Raw genomic sequence first — 15,488 nt, forward strand, 5'->3', positions numbered from 1 at the left:
CATCTTATGCATGGGCTTCTTTAGACCAGGCCTACACACAGATTTATAGAGCCTATGTGTGATATGATAAGAACGACATTGATACAAGTTCAGAGATAATCTAAAACCAAAACTTAAAAAAAATGTATTTATTTTTTAATAGAAAAATGATTAATTTGGGATTTCTACTACTACAACTTGGATCCTTTTTTCATGCTTGAAAAGGCTTCTTCAGTTCTTGAATGCGAGGTGAAACATGTTCAAAAAACAGAAACACGTCCAGATGCCTACGATACGTCAGTCAGAATTACCATGACCTGGATGACAGAGAATCGGCATCAACATGTTTCCATTTAGCTAAGTAAATTATGAAGTCGGTGGCAGAATTAATTTCTTGTTGTCTCTTTTGGGACACCTTTTGCAGTGTGGCCAACCTTTACACCCAGTCTACTTAACTGTTGTTCCCCCTTGTGCCCCCCACATGACAATAATGTGGATCCGCTCCTGCTGTTGTCTTCTCTGCTTGTAGAGCACAGTTGTTTTAAGTTTCTTTTCATGTGATTTTGTGATTTCAGATGTTTTATTGGAATGCTCTGATCAGTGGCACCAAGACTGAAGAGCTGACCAGCAGGTTAATGCAAGGGGAAATAAATTAAAAGAATTTAGAATCTGATGGATACCAATATTTACATTTTCCAAAAATATTTGTTAAATGTTGCAATAACAGTAGACTACAGAAAACAGTGATACTATGTGGGGTCGAGTTGAAGTCCGAACAGATGAGTCTTGAGGACTTTTGCAGAAGATGGAGTGATTCCGCTGTCCTGACATTGGTCGGGAGTTCGTTCTACTACTGAGGTGCCAAAACAGAGAAGAGTTGCGACTTTGCTGAGCGGGCTTTGTTTGCTGTCAGCGATGGGGGTACCAGCCGGCCATCTGATGTAGATTCGGGAAGTGCTCTCGCGAAGTGTTTGGAGGTAGAGGGGTGAAGTTCCATTGAAGGCCTTGAAGGCCAGCACCATTGTCTTGAATCGGACGCGGGCCGCAACAGGAAGCCAGAGATCATGGAGGAGGTCCCAAGGTTCCTCACCGTCGACGAAGGCGATACCGTGACATCCTCTACAGTGACTGACAGGTCCGGGCAAGGCCGAGAATGAAGAGGAGTTCAGTTTTACTAGGGCTGAGTTTAAGGTGATGTGCAGCTGTCATATATAATATATTATATTATATATTATTTAACTGATCAACAAGCTGTTTTCGGGGTGCCACAAGCTATGTTAGTAGAGTGCGCCCCATGTACAGAGGCTGTGTCCTTGCTGCTGCCCAGAGTTCGAGTCTGACTTGACCTTTGCGGCATGTCATCACCCTCTCTCTCATCCCACTTTTGTTCACTGTTGCCAACTCTGCAGTAAGGAAAGTTACTATTGTCGGTCCTAGAAGTCGCTAAATGACGCCATCATCTAATTTTCCTAACTGGCCATGTGCATTAAATTGTAATGGGTGCAGTAGAAAAGATGAGCATATGTCAGTGTAGTGATTTAATTTAGACAAAGAATATTTAACATTTACATCAGCCAGTGCTGGCTTCGCACATGCGCGATTCACAGTCTGAACGTGGAGGGCTGAAATCTCTTAGATTTGTCGCTAGTTACGATACTTTTTCAAAAAGAGTTGCTAGAGTTGTCTGAAAACTTGCTAAATATAGCAACAAAGTCGCTAAGTTGGCAACACTGCTTTTGTTATGCTGCAACTTTTTTTCCCACTTAAATCTACACTCAATACACCATGATGAGAAAGCAGAAACAGAATTTAGGAAATGCAAATGTATGAAAAAGGAAAAGCTAAAATATCTCATTGACGTAAGTATCCAGACCCTTTTGCTTTGACACTTGAAATGTAGCTCAAGTGCCTCCCATTGAAGGTCCTCAAGAGCACAGTGGCATTCATAAGTCTTAAATAGAAGAAGTTTGGAGCAGGACTCTTCCTGGAGCTGGCCACCAAGCCTAGAAATTGGGGCGAAGGGCCTTGGTAAAAAAAAAGGTGACCAAGAACTCGATGGTCACTTTGGCTGAGCTCCAGAGATCGTGTGTGGAGATGGGAGAAACTTACAGAAGGTCAGCCATCACTGCAACTCTCCACCGATCTGGGCTTTATGGCAGTGTGGCCAAGATGCTTGAAATTTGGAAATACATCTCCTCACAGCACAGCAAAATCAGGCAAAAACTGCTGCACACTGTTCGCTTCACTTGCAATGAATTTTAATAACAAGGTTTTTGGTACTCAGCTCCCTTCATCGGGTTATTGCGAATGTTTGAGTACCAAAAACATTGTAATTAAAATTCACTGCAAGTGAATTGAACAATGTGCAGGAGTTTTTTTTCCTGATATTTCTGTAAGCTACCTGTTTTGGAGATCCCGGGCGATTTTTCATTCAAGAGCCTCTCTTCATAACCCCACAGCTGAGAGGAGAAGAAAAAAGAATGTTATCAGTAAATTAATCACGATATGTAAAAACACAATGTAGTTAATGTGAATTCCAGTAAAATACAATGTGGCAACATGCATTTTTCCCACATTTGTCCTAAGTATAAAAGATCAATAGTTAACTTTTGGTTAACTAAAACTAAGGTTGGAATAAAAAAAAGCTTGGTATATACAATAACTTTGTCATGTGTTGCACTGTCAAATTTGAACAGCAGGTGTCACCTTTGGTTCATCTATTCACTGTTTCATCTATACACTTCATGTCACAAAGACTGATTGTTTTTTGTTCTGGTGTTTTTAATTTTTTATTATCTCAGGAACCCTGCACATTGCACATTTATCATACATTAACTGTATGTGGTATGTTTATCTGTATTCAAATAGTTTTTTTTTATTTTCTATTCAAATAGTTATTTTATTCTTCATATATTCTGTTATTGTTGTATCTATTTTTTGAGATTACTCTTGTGCTGCTACTATTTTCCTCTGTACTGTTGTGTTACCTGTAGATTTCTCCCAAGGGGGATCATAAAGGAACATCTTAGTTTAGTTTTGTATGTTCTACGCTTCTACAGTTACAGACAGTGAGTGAGTGCTTTGGCTTGTTTCAACAATTGGGATTGACATAAAATAAGATCATACGGAGTAATAAAATACTAAAAAACAGACAAAATTGCTCCACACTGGTACTGTAATGTTACTTTCTGGTACTTGAATGAAATCGCTAGTCTTCACTGCAGTCTGGCTACAGCTCTGTTCATACCATCTAAAAACATCAAAATTATCTCTGTGGCAAACTTCTCATTTGTTTTTTTATGAGCACACCTTGCCAGAGATCAAAACCTGGGCAAGACTCAGCTGTTTCTGAAATAACAGTACACAGTTTTGTTGATACAATCAGTACTTATTCTATTATTTCAGTCACAGGTGGTAATAAATGTCTGCAGTTTCATGATCACTGGTTCTGCTGTGTGTTTGCTTCTACCTTTTCCTCAAAGTAGAAATCCCAGAGCCCAGCACCATGGAATAACTCCCATAAATCCACTAAATCCACAGCAGCAGGGCAAGAAGCCTGCAGATTCCCAACAACCTAGATGTAACAAAGTGGAAGGTGGTGAGATATATTGTACTGCAGATTTCATGACATACAGGACAAAAAAAGAGTGAGAGCAGAATTCAGTCATAGAAAGTATAGGTGTAGCACGGCTTCGCAACTCTCTTCATCAGTCTTTCGTTTTATAGGAAGCGTTAGATTTATCTTTTTTACAATGGATCGTAATGGAGAGTTAAAAAGGCCAAACTGAAATATACAAACACATAAATAAATATATAACCAAATAATAAAATGTTTATTTAACTTTGAAATAATCATAGAATTGAATTCTTAATACATACGTAATTATTTATTTAATTGCTTCTATAAATAACAAAACACAAATTAAAATGGCACATTAAACATATAGACGCTAAATGTATTTCTCTATCTATTTATTTACATTTTTGTTTATTTGTACATTTTTCAGACAGTTGCTTATTTATTCACACATTTATCGATCTATTTCTAAATTTATTTATCGATTTGTACTTCGATCCCGAAGATCGAAGAAAAGAATAAATCTGTCAATTTCATCCAAAAGTCAGGGGGCGGGTCAAAGGCTCTGATTGGAGAATGAACAGTATTACAGACTCAGCAGACGCTGTTTTTATATACAGTATGTATTCGTTCATTTAAACATATAATTATGTCATTATTTATGTATGTATACATTTAGTTAGATCTACAGCTAGATTAGTGACAACAAATCGTCATAATGGATATATTTATTGATCTTTAACACACAGATGACAGAAACATTAGATCACATCAACAATTTCTTTACCTTTGGGCATTAAACCCACCATACAGCTGAACTGTGGACATATTTATAAGCAAGGATTGTAATTGGCTGATGGTAGCTAATTCATAGGGATATCAAGACCTTACATAAGGATATGTTTGCACATTTCAAATTAGTTAGACTGTTCACCAATCAGAGCCTTGAACCCGAAAGTACAAATAAATAGAAACATTTATACACAGAAATGTGTGAATAAATGAGAAGGTAAGTAGTAAATATACAAATGAATAAATAAATAGCGTATGCAAAATTGTAAATAAATAGAAAAATGAACATTTACATATTTCTTGTATCATTTAATGTGTGATTTATTCATTGCAAGTTGGAACAATGCGTTCAAACGGCTGCTAGGAGGTATGACGCTTTCAGATACGGAAGCAGACAGGACGCACCCGAAAAAAACGGCTTTCACAGCGATGAGGTGACAAAGTGACGCTTTTTACAAGAAAAGAGAAAATCCTAATGTACTGTATTTAATGCCGAATTGACAAGAGGGCACGAATGAGTAAAAATCCGTTGTAGCCGTTTCACAGAATGTGTTGAGTTTCTCCTCATAACGCAGCAACTTTTAAAATGACACGATTTGCAAGGGAGTCTGGGATATCGCCGTCACCAGTGACTTCACATCATTACGCGATCAAATTCCATCACTTTCACACACACACAGCAGCCAACTGCTCGAAACAACTCCTGTAGTGCTCGTAAGAGATTTACTAAAACAAATATTTAAATTTGAAAGATAATAATCCATTTACAGATGTTCGAGTAAAACTCTATACAACTATTTGGCTTTTAAAGGACTACAACCTTCCAGCCATAGGTTCGTACTCACAACCCTTCCTACCTCAGCCAGCATGTTGTTCTTCCTCAGCACAGGTCTCTGACTGAACTCCTCTCTGCACTGAGGACAGCTGTACTTTCCTCTCTGCTCCTCCTGGTCCCAGCATCCCTCAATACACACTTTGCAGTAAGTGTGTCCACAGGGAATGGTGACCGGCTCCTTCAGCAGGTCCAGACAGACTGAACAGCAGAAATGACTCTGGTCCAGGTCTATGACATGCTCTTGCTGCTGCTTTGCCATGTTGATGGATGTGCAGTGAGCACTTTTTAGTTACGTTTTCTCTAAAGCTGCTTCCCCCTGTGGCAGGTCAGCCAAGAGCCAAACAAATGTTTATTGGTTCCATGAAGTTGCATGGCAAAGAGGGCAGTGATTCAATCACAAACCTTTGCTGGGTTAAATAACACAAACACTCTCTAAAACAGTTTCGACACAATAAATTGAACATCATTGTCTTTATGTAGGTAGGGTTTATTGCAGGACTGTTGTATTGGACTGCATTTCTTCTTAAAGGTGCACTGTGTAGTTTTAGGGAAGAAATCACAGACTGATTTTGTTTACGGCAAAACAGACTAAATATACAAACTATCTTCGTTTTCATGACTGAATAAACTGAATTGACAACACAATAAATACTGAAATACGTTTATATTTGTCGGACCCTGCCACCTTTCAACCTTTACACAGGGACCTTATTATCTTTCTTTTTTTACTTTGTATTGTTACGTCATTGATATTATACAATTTGATTTCTCCTCCAAAACTACACAGTGCCCCATTAAATGTTTAAAAAAAAAATACTCAATCCATTTAAATATCGTAATAAATGTCCTTAATCTTTCCCAGTAATTATTACAAAGTTCATAAAGTAATCATTTGTCGTCTGCAGAACTTTTTGCAGGTGGTGCAACAGAAAAGAGAGGCTAAAAGGAAAGTTCACACAGCTGCTGTTGGATCACACAAGCAGAAAAAAAAAGCCAAAACTCATCAAGAAAAAGAATCAACTGATGGAAACAAAAACATTATTCAGGATCTTGAAAGTTTAAGATAAATAGTTACAGTTTGAGATTATTAATCACTTTCGTTTTATAATAAAAGTAATCACATGAGAGTCTAATAATGTAGGAATTCATAATAGATAAATGTCTTCAAACTGTCTTGACTCGTTATTACATTTCATCTACAATAGTTTCTCAGATATATACTAATTATTTACCCTGTATTGCAAAAACAACAATCCCACTGATACTCAACATGCAGCTCATTGTTTCCTAGTCAACCAGCTGCTCCACTCTGTTTACTGTCGATGCTTTATTGTGTGTTTGGACCTGCTGCAAACCCAGATTGGCTCCAGACAGCGCTCGCTGCCTTCTGCACGGCCTCCAATGTCGTCTCTGCTCCTTCAGCTGCAGTATATCCTGTCTGACCTCCCTTTACTCCACTTTCTAAAGCTGCATTTGATACTGTCACTCTTCAGAAGAACTCTACAAGGTCCTGAACACTTCTCAGATCTGATTTAGCCATCTCTGCCAGACCAAGCAAAGCGCCTAACAATGCACCCGTTGCAACACCTGCTGATCTGATCAAAAATCTGTCAATAAAACTCTTTTTAGCCTCATTTACAACCTCCTCCTGTGACAAGTTTCCTGCTGACTGTCTCACGTGCTCCTCCTCTCTCTCCACTGCTCTTTTCACTGCTTGCAGCATCTCATTGGTGTAGCAGAGTCCTTGGTTTGCCTCAGTCATCTTGTCCAGTGTGTTTAGCAGCTCCTCGACCTGGAACTTGTTACTTCTGTAGTCGTCTTCTTCATTGTGCTTCCAGTATCTATTGTCAACGACGTGGCACCGGCCTCCACACTTCTCTACCAGATCACGCAGATTTTTATTCTGGCTGACGAAGTCCTCAATTTTCTTTCTGTCAGGGAGCTGGTCACCATGAGTGAAGACGATCACTGCGTATTTGAGGGCATCTTTGGAGAAATGCTGGCGTATTTTGGTGATTACAGCCTGCTCGTGCTCTGTGAATCTCTCCACTTTGAGCACAATGAGAAAAGCATGAGGCCCAGGAGCACACTCTGTGATACACCTCATCATCTCAGGCTTCATCTCCTCCTCAGATCTGTCTGTGTCAAAGAGACCAGGAGTGTCGATCAGAGTGATGCTTCTTCCTTTGACAGACCTGGTGTTTGCTTGACATTTGGTTGTGCCCGAGTTGGGAGAATCGTTTATAGTGAACAGCTGCTCTCCAAATATGGTGTTAGCCAGGCTGCTTTTTCCAGCTCCAGTTTTTCCCAGTAGGACGATCCTCCTTGAAGTCAGCTCTACAGGAGAGAACAGCGACACTGTTAACTTCTTTTTATTGATGATTAACCTAGTGATTATTTTTTCCATTTAACAGATTATTTGGTCTGTAAACTAGAATGGCACTCAGTCGAGCATATAATATAAAAACAAAAGCCCTGTATCACACTAAATTATAGCCCCCCTCTTAACCATAAAATCAAAAAATCCAGCATCTGCATCAAATTGTACTCCATTAACTCTTTCCTGAACAAATTAACGAGAATGTCAACAAACACCCTATCTCGCAATGTTATAGAAAGTGAGCAAAAATGTGAGAAGTTAACAGGCTCTATTCTGGGCCGAGACCAATTCTCCATCCAAATATCATGGAAATCCGTTCAGTAGTTTTCGTTTAATCCTGCTGACAAACCAACCAACAAAGCTTGCTAACTTATTCACAGTGGCAATGCTAACATGCTGATGTTTAGCAGGTGTAATGTTTATCTTGGTGACCGTCTTACAGTGTGGTAGCATGCAAACAGTTGCTAATTAACTCTAACACAAAGTAGAACATGGGAGTAAACAAAAGAAATCAAACAAACATGGTCGTATCTTTTTGTGTTGTATGCCTTTACGTGTTAATTATGAATGAAAAACATGCCAAAGGACAATTGTTTAGCCTTTTGCCTAAGGAAACGCATATAACAATGCGTGTTACATTGCTTTTTTTCTGTGTTTTTGCTTGGCTGGTTTTGTTGAGGCATTGTAAAACTTCCATTGTACTATTGATGCTGATGAGATTGCCATTTGGTTCTACAGTACTTTGCTCATAAACCAAAGTACTAAACCAGTAATGTTTTTGGCCTGATGATGGCGCCAGATGAAAAAAGTTAAGGGATCGTCAACTCCTTCTGAGGAACTGAACCAGATTTCCTGTAAATCTAGTCAGTGTACAGCAAGTCACTCAGTGTTGACACCAATGACAGTGGCTAAGTGTTTTTGCTGAACTGTTTTATGTTCGCATATACACATCTGGGACACTTGATATGTAATTTTAGTGTATCTATTTCATGCTACTTTACACCTTTACTTCATTACATTTCATAGGAAAATATTGTACTTTGGTAACACTTTTAAGTTACTATCATTGATAAATGTTAAATTCATAGATAACTCAATCTTAGTTGATAATTTGCAAACAATTAAATGCTTTATAAACTTTTTATCAAGCAACTGTTTATTGTAAATTTAATGGATGTTCATAATACTTTGTAAATGGTTAATAAATAGTGTGCAGTTCTATAAACATCTGGATGTTCATTATGAAATTGCAAGTCTTGTCTATTAACCTTTACAATTTCTTAATTAATTTTTTATAAAGCATTTCATTGTTTGTTGAAAGACACATCACAGTTAAACATCTTTTAAGTCAACTACACATTTAGCTATCAGTGCTATTAGAGTTGTGAAGTTGCTACTTTTGCTGCATTAAAAGTCTAAAATGACTCAACTTACCGTCCATGCTGTCTGAAAAGAAATCACTGTAGTCGTCAATACTGCTGGATGTCCTCGCCGCATAACTTTCCACCTTTTCTGTTGCTATGGTTGGACGGCACTTTCATTTTCTACCCGTTTGACTTGATTGACCGAACTTGCCCAAACAACAGCGTGAGTGTCACCTGTTCACGTGCATTGCGAGGAATGTCGTTTTATTTTTTACACAGGCACTATTTCTATAAACAGAATTTTTGACAACATGTAAAAATGGAGTGGAATGAGGTCAAATAAATAAGTAATAATTAAAGTAAAAGATTTGTAAGAGTGAGATTTAAAACAGATCATTAAGGGGGATGTTGATCCACCCTAAATGCTGTGGACAAAATAAGGGAACAGTCTATAGTTTAGTTAGAAAACTCTGATGAAATGAAGTAAAACTGGAAATCTTGAGAATGCAGATCACTGTAATGGATGAGATGTGAAGTGCTTTTAGCTTGCATATGTGACCACCCTGAATGAGTGAGAGGATTTCTTTTTAGAGATAAAAAAAGGTATGTTATGCTGATCTCATTTGTACCTTTTGGTTACTTTCACCCACAAATTAATAAGAGAAAACATCTCCTAATCCCTTGAAATACCATTTCATTGTAAATTCCTTCATTGCATTGCAGCTTTATTGAAATGTGCAGTAAAAGGAAATGACAGACACACTTCTGCACATTCAAAGAATTATAAGCAAAAGCTAAATTATGATTGAAAAAATTAAATAAAAATAAATGTTTTCCCTTTTTTTGGTGTTGTCATTGAAGCGGCATGTGTGGGCATGAATCAGGCAATTTCACATTTTATCTTATTCTAATTAAGGCACACGTTAATTTATGCATCCCTTAAGAATGTCTCTCTCTTGAAATCATGTGACCGTTTGTTAATCCCACTTGCATGGAAATGGTTGTAAAAGAAAAGTCTAGTTAGATATGCAGTACCGGCCACCTTCAAGAGCTGCAGTTGCTTGCTTTGTTTTCTCATAATCGAATCTTTGATTTGGATGGAACGTGGCGGGGAGGGTGGTGGCAGCACCCTTAATAGCTGTTTAGGGTGGTGACTGTGGCTTACAAGGTACAGCTTCAAAAGAATGCTATTTTAATTGGCATCAGGTGTTTCCACCGTGAGAATGATCAGGCTGTAAAAGCCGACAATAGTTGGGTACTCCACTCTTCTGGCTCCACTGCTTTTTTGAAGGGTTCGTAATAATATGTGTCATGCCAAAAGTTTTTCTGTACACAACATATAATTATTCATTGACAATAGAAGTGGTGCTGCACCTGTTCATACCTTTTAAAGGTGGAGTGTTTTATCTGAAACAGAACAAGCTGAAAGGAATTTGTTTTATCTGTTTGTGTTGGCAGCATCAATACCCCACTGCTGGGAACCAACTGTACAAGTGCACAGACTGAAATCAAGGCCTTCGTGTTTAAACTTTGGCCAGTAGCCAGATTACTTCTTTCTCATAAGTGTGAGAATGGTTCTAAGTTTCTTCTTGTCTTTAAGAATCTTACAAAATAAAAATGACAGTTAGGAATTGAGATTCAAGGCTGCTTTTAAACACACACATTAAACCTAAAGGTAAAACTTTGGTCATTATCTGACTCACCCTCTGGTGAAGTTTTGTAGTCTCCAAAATATTCCTGAAGCCTCACTACAAAAGTGTTGTAGCATTCTCCTAAACAGTTGATGTAGATTGGGATTTGACACAACCAAGAAATGACAGCTCGTCCGGTCAAAATTTATTAAAGTCATTAAAGTCATCAACACACGGTTGAGCTACTTTTGTTCCGACTTGGATTACCTAAGCAACCATTTCATGTTTTTCTTTTTTTTTTCTTTTTTTTTTGTAGTTGTAGATTTTTTTACACATAAAAACTGGTCCCCATCTACTTCAGTCATAAAATAATTGTATTTTTTGTCTTAAAATAGATTTTATCTATAAGAAAACAGTGTTGTTGGTCTTACACTTTAAAATTACATGTGAATGTGAAAAAAGGAAGCAACTGAAATAAAGACGTGACCAGCTTGAATCAGCTTTTTTTTTTGTTGCTGCTCAATAGATTTATTGCAAAAAACGATGCAATCATCGTCATTAAACACCATTGATTCGGTATTGTACTCCCACAAAGCCGCAACAAAACAAATTAAAGAGTGTTCTCTTTTAGTCTCTTTTAAGCAGTGAGTCAAGCTTTCACAATTGTCATTACGCAGCTCACTTGTCTTTAATTTTATACACTCCTTGCCTCTTAAATGTTCATGGTGTGATGAAACTAAAAATGAAAGTGAAATGCACACATAAAAATGGTAGCATATCCCACTGAAACAGCATAAAGTCATAGAGAATATCTAACCCAACAACCACTTTTAGCTTTAAAGGGTAAGCCCACCCAGAAATCAGAAGTCAGCAATTATCTACTCACCTTCATGGCTGAAGTTTCGTAGTTGATAAAACATTTCTGGAGTAACAGCTGAAGTAGATGGGGACTTGTTTTAAATGTAAAAAAAAACAACACCAACAGCCAAAAGCAAGGCACAAAATGGCATCTGGCATATTTCAAGTCTTTGGAAGCACTGAGTGTCACGTCGCCCAGCTAAGTGTTCCCCTTTTACCTTGCCAGTTTCTCTCCTGTGCTTCTTGTATTGTATTTTGGTTCTCACTGTTGTCTCTGTTCCAGGTCATCACCTCCCGTCCTTGTGTCCTTCCCTCCTGTGTGATTACCTGCCCCGCCCTGATGTGCTTCACCTGTGTCTCTTTGTCTCACCTGTGTGCTTAAGTAGCCTGTCTCCCCCACCTCCTGTGCCAGTTCGTCTTAGTTTTGTCTAGCGTTCCAGCCTTTTTCTCCGAGCTCCTAGTGATTGTATCTTTCTGGTTTTTTGGACTTCTGCCTGGTTTCTCCGACGCTGCCTCTGCCTGACCCTCTTGTATTGTTTGCCTGTCTGGACTGATAACCCGTGTACCGAACCCCTTTTTGATTAAAGACACCTTCTCTGAGCTCTGCGTCCTGCGCTTTGGGTCCTGTCTCTGTGCCTCCCGTTACAGAACGAACTGGCCAAGATGGACCCAGCGGACGCTGGCTCTGTGCTGCAGGCGCATGCACAGAGGATCCAGAGCCAAGACGACCACATCGCCGCTCTGACTCGAGAGATGCAGGGGCTCGCTGACAGGCAGGAGAAATGGATGAGCTCAATGGGAGCACAGTTCGCTATGTTTGTGGAGCAGGCACAGAAGACGCCGTCGCCACCGCCACCTCCTCCCAGCAGCGCCGAGGCGTCTTCTCCGGGACCCACCGCTCCTCTACCTCATCCCATCCCTCTTCACCTCTCCAAGCCTGCCGTTTTCTCCGGGGACTCAGGTGATTGCACAGCTTTCCTCACACAATGTGAACTCCACTTCGAGCTCCAGGCGGCTGCCTTTCCTTCTGAGCGAGCCAAAGTGGCGTATATTATTTCTCACCTGACGGGTCGGGCCGAGGCCTGGGCCACGGCTGAGTGGAGCCGGAAGACGGCCATCTGCAACTCTGTTGCCCGGTTCACCAAGTCTTTTACCCAGATTTTTCAGCTGACTACTCCCGGCCGGGAGGCAGCACGGGCTCTGGTGCGGCTGCGGCAGGGAGGAAGCCGGGTCTCCGATTACGCCATCGAGTTTCGGACCCTCGCAGCAGAGAGCGGCTGGAATCCGGAGGCTCTGTTCGACACTTTCATCGAAGGCCTATCTGAGCCCCTCAAGGATCAACTCACTCCTCTCGATTTGCCTGACGGCCTTGATGCCCTCATCGCCTTGGCCATCAAGATAGACAAGCGTTTGTTTGAAAGAGAGCTGGGTCGCAGCAGGTCAGCATGTTCTCCGCCCCGCCAGCAGGGACGCCATTACTCCGGTGGACGGTCCCCGTTTTCTTCGTGGCGCCACTCATCTCCTCCCAGGTCTGACGCAACTCCGACGGAGGAGCCCATGCAGCTGGGGCGCACCCGTCTCTCCCTTGAGGAACGACAGCGCCGCATGGTGGAGGGGAGGTGCCTTTACTGTGGACTGAGCGGACATTATATCGCCACCTGCCCTCGGAGAGGCTCCGCGCCGCCCAGCAAGGTAAAGGTCCTCACCAGCAGTACTCTGTCTATTTCCAATCCTGCTAAGCTACCAGTCACAGTCACTCTGACCTCTCCTTCACAAACTATTGTAACCCCTGTGTTCATTGACTCTGGCTCTGATGCTAACTTTATGGACTTTGCTCTTGTTAGTTCTCTCAGCCTAAAGACGTATCGGCTCCAGACACCCATTGAGGCCTTCGCTCTGGACGGCAGACTTATCTGCAAGGTCACCAATCACACACAGTCACTCCTCCTCTCCTTCCCGGACTCTCACACGGAGAGGATTAGTTTCCATGTTTTCAAGGCTCCTCAGCACCCCCTAATTTTGGGTCACCCCTGGCTATCCTCACACAACCCACACATTGACTGGAACACTAACCAGGTGATATCTTGGGGAAAAGAGTGCAGGGGAAAGTGTTTCCCCGCCCCCAAGGCTCTGTCTCCCGCGGAGGACGCCAAGTACCCTGACCTCTCTAGGGTCCCCTCCTGTTACCACCAGCTTAAGGAGGTGTTTAATAAGGCCCGAGCTCTCTCTCTCCCTCCACATCGCCCTTATGACTGCGCCATTGAGCTCCTTCCAGGAACCTCTCCACCTAAGGGGAGGTTATACTCCCTGTCCAGACCTGAGACCCTAGCCATGAAGAAGTACATTGATGACTCCCTCGCTGCTGGAATTATCCGTCCTTCCTCCTCCCCTGCCGGTGCAGGATTCTTCTTCGTGGACAAAAAGGATAAGTCTTTACGGCCTTGCATTGATTACAGAGGTTTGAACGACATCACCATCAAGAACAGGTACCCCCTCCCTCTGATCGCATCTGCGTTCGAGTCCCTGCAGGGAGCCAAGTGGTTCACCAAACTAGATCTCCGCAACGCCTATCATTTGGTCAGAATCAGGGAGGGGGATGAGTGGAAGACTGCCTTTAACACCCCCAGCGGGCATTACGAATATCTTGTGATGCCTTTTTGGCTTAATGAACGCTCCTGGAGTGTTCCAGGCCCTTGTGAATGACGTCCTCAGAGACTTTTTGAATGACTTTGTTTTTGTATATCTGGATGATATCCTGATTTTCTCTCCCGATGAGCAGGCTCATATCCAGCATGTCACCCAGGTTCTGCAGCGTCTCCTCCAGCACCAGCTCTATGTCAAGGCCGAGAAGTGTGAATTTCACGTTCACTCGGTCTCCTTCCTCGGCTTTAGGGTCTCCCAAAGCAAGGTGGCTATGGATCAGGAAAAGGTGAGGGCAGTGGCTGACTGGCCGGTTCCCACCTCTAGAAAGGAGGTGCAGCGATTTTTGGGCTTTGCTAATTTTTATAGGAAATTTATCAGAAATTTTAGCTCTATTGCTGCACCTCTACATGCTTTAACCTCTCCCAAGACTCTCTTCCAGTGGAACACCCGTGCCGACGCTGCTTACAGTACCCTTAAGAGGAGTTTCTCGTCTGCTCCCATACTCACCCTGCCTGATCACGAACGCCAGTTTATTGTAGAGGTGGATGCCTCGGACGTGGGCATAGGAGCAGTCCTGTCCCAAAGGTCTGCAGCAGACAGTCGTTTGCACCCCTGTGCTTTTCTCTCTAAAAGGCTTTCCCCTGCTGAGAAGAACTATGATGTGGGCAACAGAGAACTACTGGCGGTGAAGGTGGCACTGGAGGAGTGGCGGCACTGGCTGGAGGGAGCACAGACCCCTTTCCTTGTGTGGACTGATCACAAGAATCTGGAGTACCTGAAGAAGGCAAAGAGACTCAACGCCCGTCAAGCAAGGTGGGCCCTCTTTTTTACCCGATTCAATTTCACTCTGTCCTATCGTCCAGGTTCCAAGAACACAAAGCCAGATGCACTCTCTCGTCTGTTTTCGGCCAGGAGTAACGGTCAGTCTGACAGCACCATTCTCCCCCTGTCCTGCGTAGTGGGGGCTGTCTCCTGGGAAGTTGAAGCCCAGGTTCTACGAGCTAATGTTAATAACCCACCGCCGGCCGGCTGCCCGCCGAATCGGCTATTTGTCCCTAACCCTCTCCGCTCACAGGTCATTCACTGGGCCCACGCTTCACGACTCTCGTGCCATCCAGGAGTTAAACGGACCCTCTTTGTGACCAGGCAGAGATTTTGGTGGCCTGCCATGGAGAGGGACATCACAGACTATGTAACTGCCTGCCCGGTGTGTGCACAATGCAAGACCTCTCGCCACCCCGTAGCTGGCCTGCTCCGCCCCCTCCCTGTGCCACAGCGGCCCTGGTCGGACATTTCAGTGGACTTTGTTACTGGACTTCCTCCTTCAGAAGGTAACACAGCCATTCTCACCGTTGTTGATCGCTTTTCCAAGATGGCTCACTTTATTCCCCTGCAGAAGTTGCCCTCAGCCAAGGAGACAGCTGAGGTA

General features: G+C 42.0%; 2 protein-coding genes across 3 annotated transcripts; both read right to left on the reverse strand.

Annotated features, from left to right (window-relative positions):
* Positions 1 to 728: 728 nt before the first annotated feature.
* Positions 729 to 5,451, reverse strand: LOC115589389 (tripartite motif-containing protein 40-like). The gene is made up of 4 exons (XM_030430232.1): positions 5,206 to 5,451; positions 3,449 to 3,553; positions 2,340 to 2,438; positions 729 to 1,004 (listed from the first exon to the last, which is right to left on the reverse strand). The coding sequence occupies exons 1-4, from the start codon at positions 5,440 to 5,442 to the stop codon at positions 729 to 731; spliced, it is 717 nt and encodes a 238-aa protein (XP_030286092.1). The 5' UTR covers positions 5,443 to 5,451.
* A 198-nt stretch (positions 5,452 to 5,649) lies between these two features.
* LOC115589578 (GTPase IMAP family member 7-like) lies at positions 5,650 to 11,615 on the reverse strand. Of its 2 annotated transcripts, XM_030430556.1 has the most exons (3): positions 11,445 to 11,463; positions 8,998 to 9,161; positions 5,650 to 7,520 (listed from the first exon to the last, which is right to left on the reverse strand). In XM_030430556.1, the coding sequence occupies exons 2-3, from the start codon at positions 9,002 to 9,004 to the stop codon at positions 6,673 to 6,675; spliced, it is 855 nt and encodes a 284-aa protein (XP_030286416.1). In that variant the 5' UTR covers positions 9,005 to 9,161; positions 11,445 to 11,463; the 3' UTR covers positions 5,650 to 6,672. The 2 variants fall into 2 exon arrangements, with proteins under 2 accessions (XP_030286416.1, XP_030286414.1); XM_030430554.1 differs by lacking the exon at positions 8,998 to 9,161 and having other exon boundaries at positions 11,445 to 11,615.
* Positions 11,616 to 15,488: the final 3,873 nt, after the last annotated feature.

The sequence above is a fragment of the Sparus aurata genome, chromosome 10 (genome assembly GCF_900880675.1).
Source record: "Sparus aurata chromosome 10, fSpaAur1.1, whole genome shotgun sequence".
NCBI lineage: Eukaryota > Metazoa > Chordata > Actinopteri > Spariformes > Sparidae > Sparus > Sparus aurata.

What these genes read in the sequence shown, in the direction of transcription:
- LOC115589389 (XM_030430232.1), bottom strand. Translation starts at nt 5,442, where the DNA reads ATGGCAAAGCAGCAGCAAGAGCATGTCATAGACCTGGACCAGAGTCAT. An exon ending in AGAACAACATGCTGGCTGAG is followed by an intron (nt 3,554 to 5,205) that starts GTAGGAAGGGTT and finishes TGTTACATCTAG; the next exon opens with GTTGTTGGGAATCTGCAGGC. An exon ending in ATTTCTACTTTGAGGAAAAG is followed by an intron (nt 2,439 to 3,448) that starts GTAGAAGCAAAC and finishes TTCTCCTCTCAG; the next exon opens with CTGTGGGGTTATGAAGAGAG.
- LOC115589578 (XM_030430554.1), bottom strand. Translation starts at nt 11,478, where the DNA reads ATGTTTTATCAACTACGAAACTTCAGCCATGAAG. An exon ending in ACGAAACTTCAGCCATGAAG is followed by an intron (nt 7,521 to 11,444) that starts GTGAGTAGATAA and finishes TCTCTCCTGTAG; the next exon opens with AGCTGACTTCAAGGAGGATC.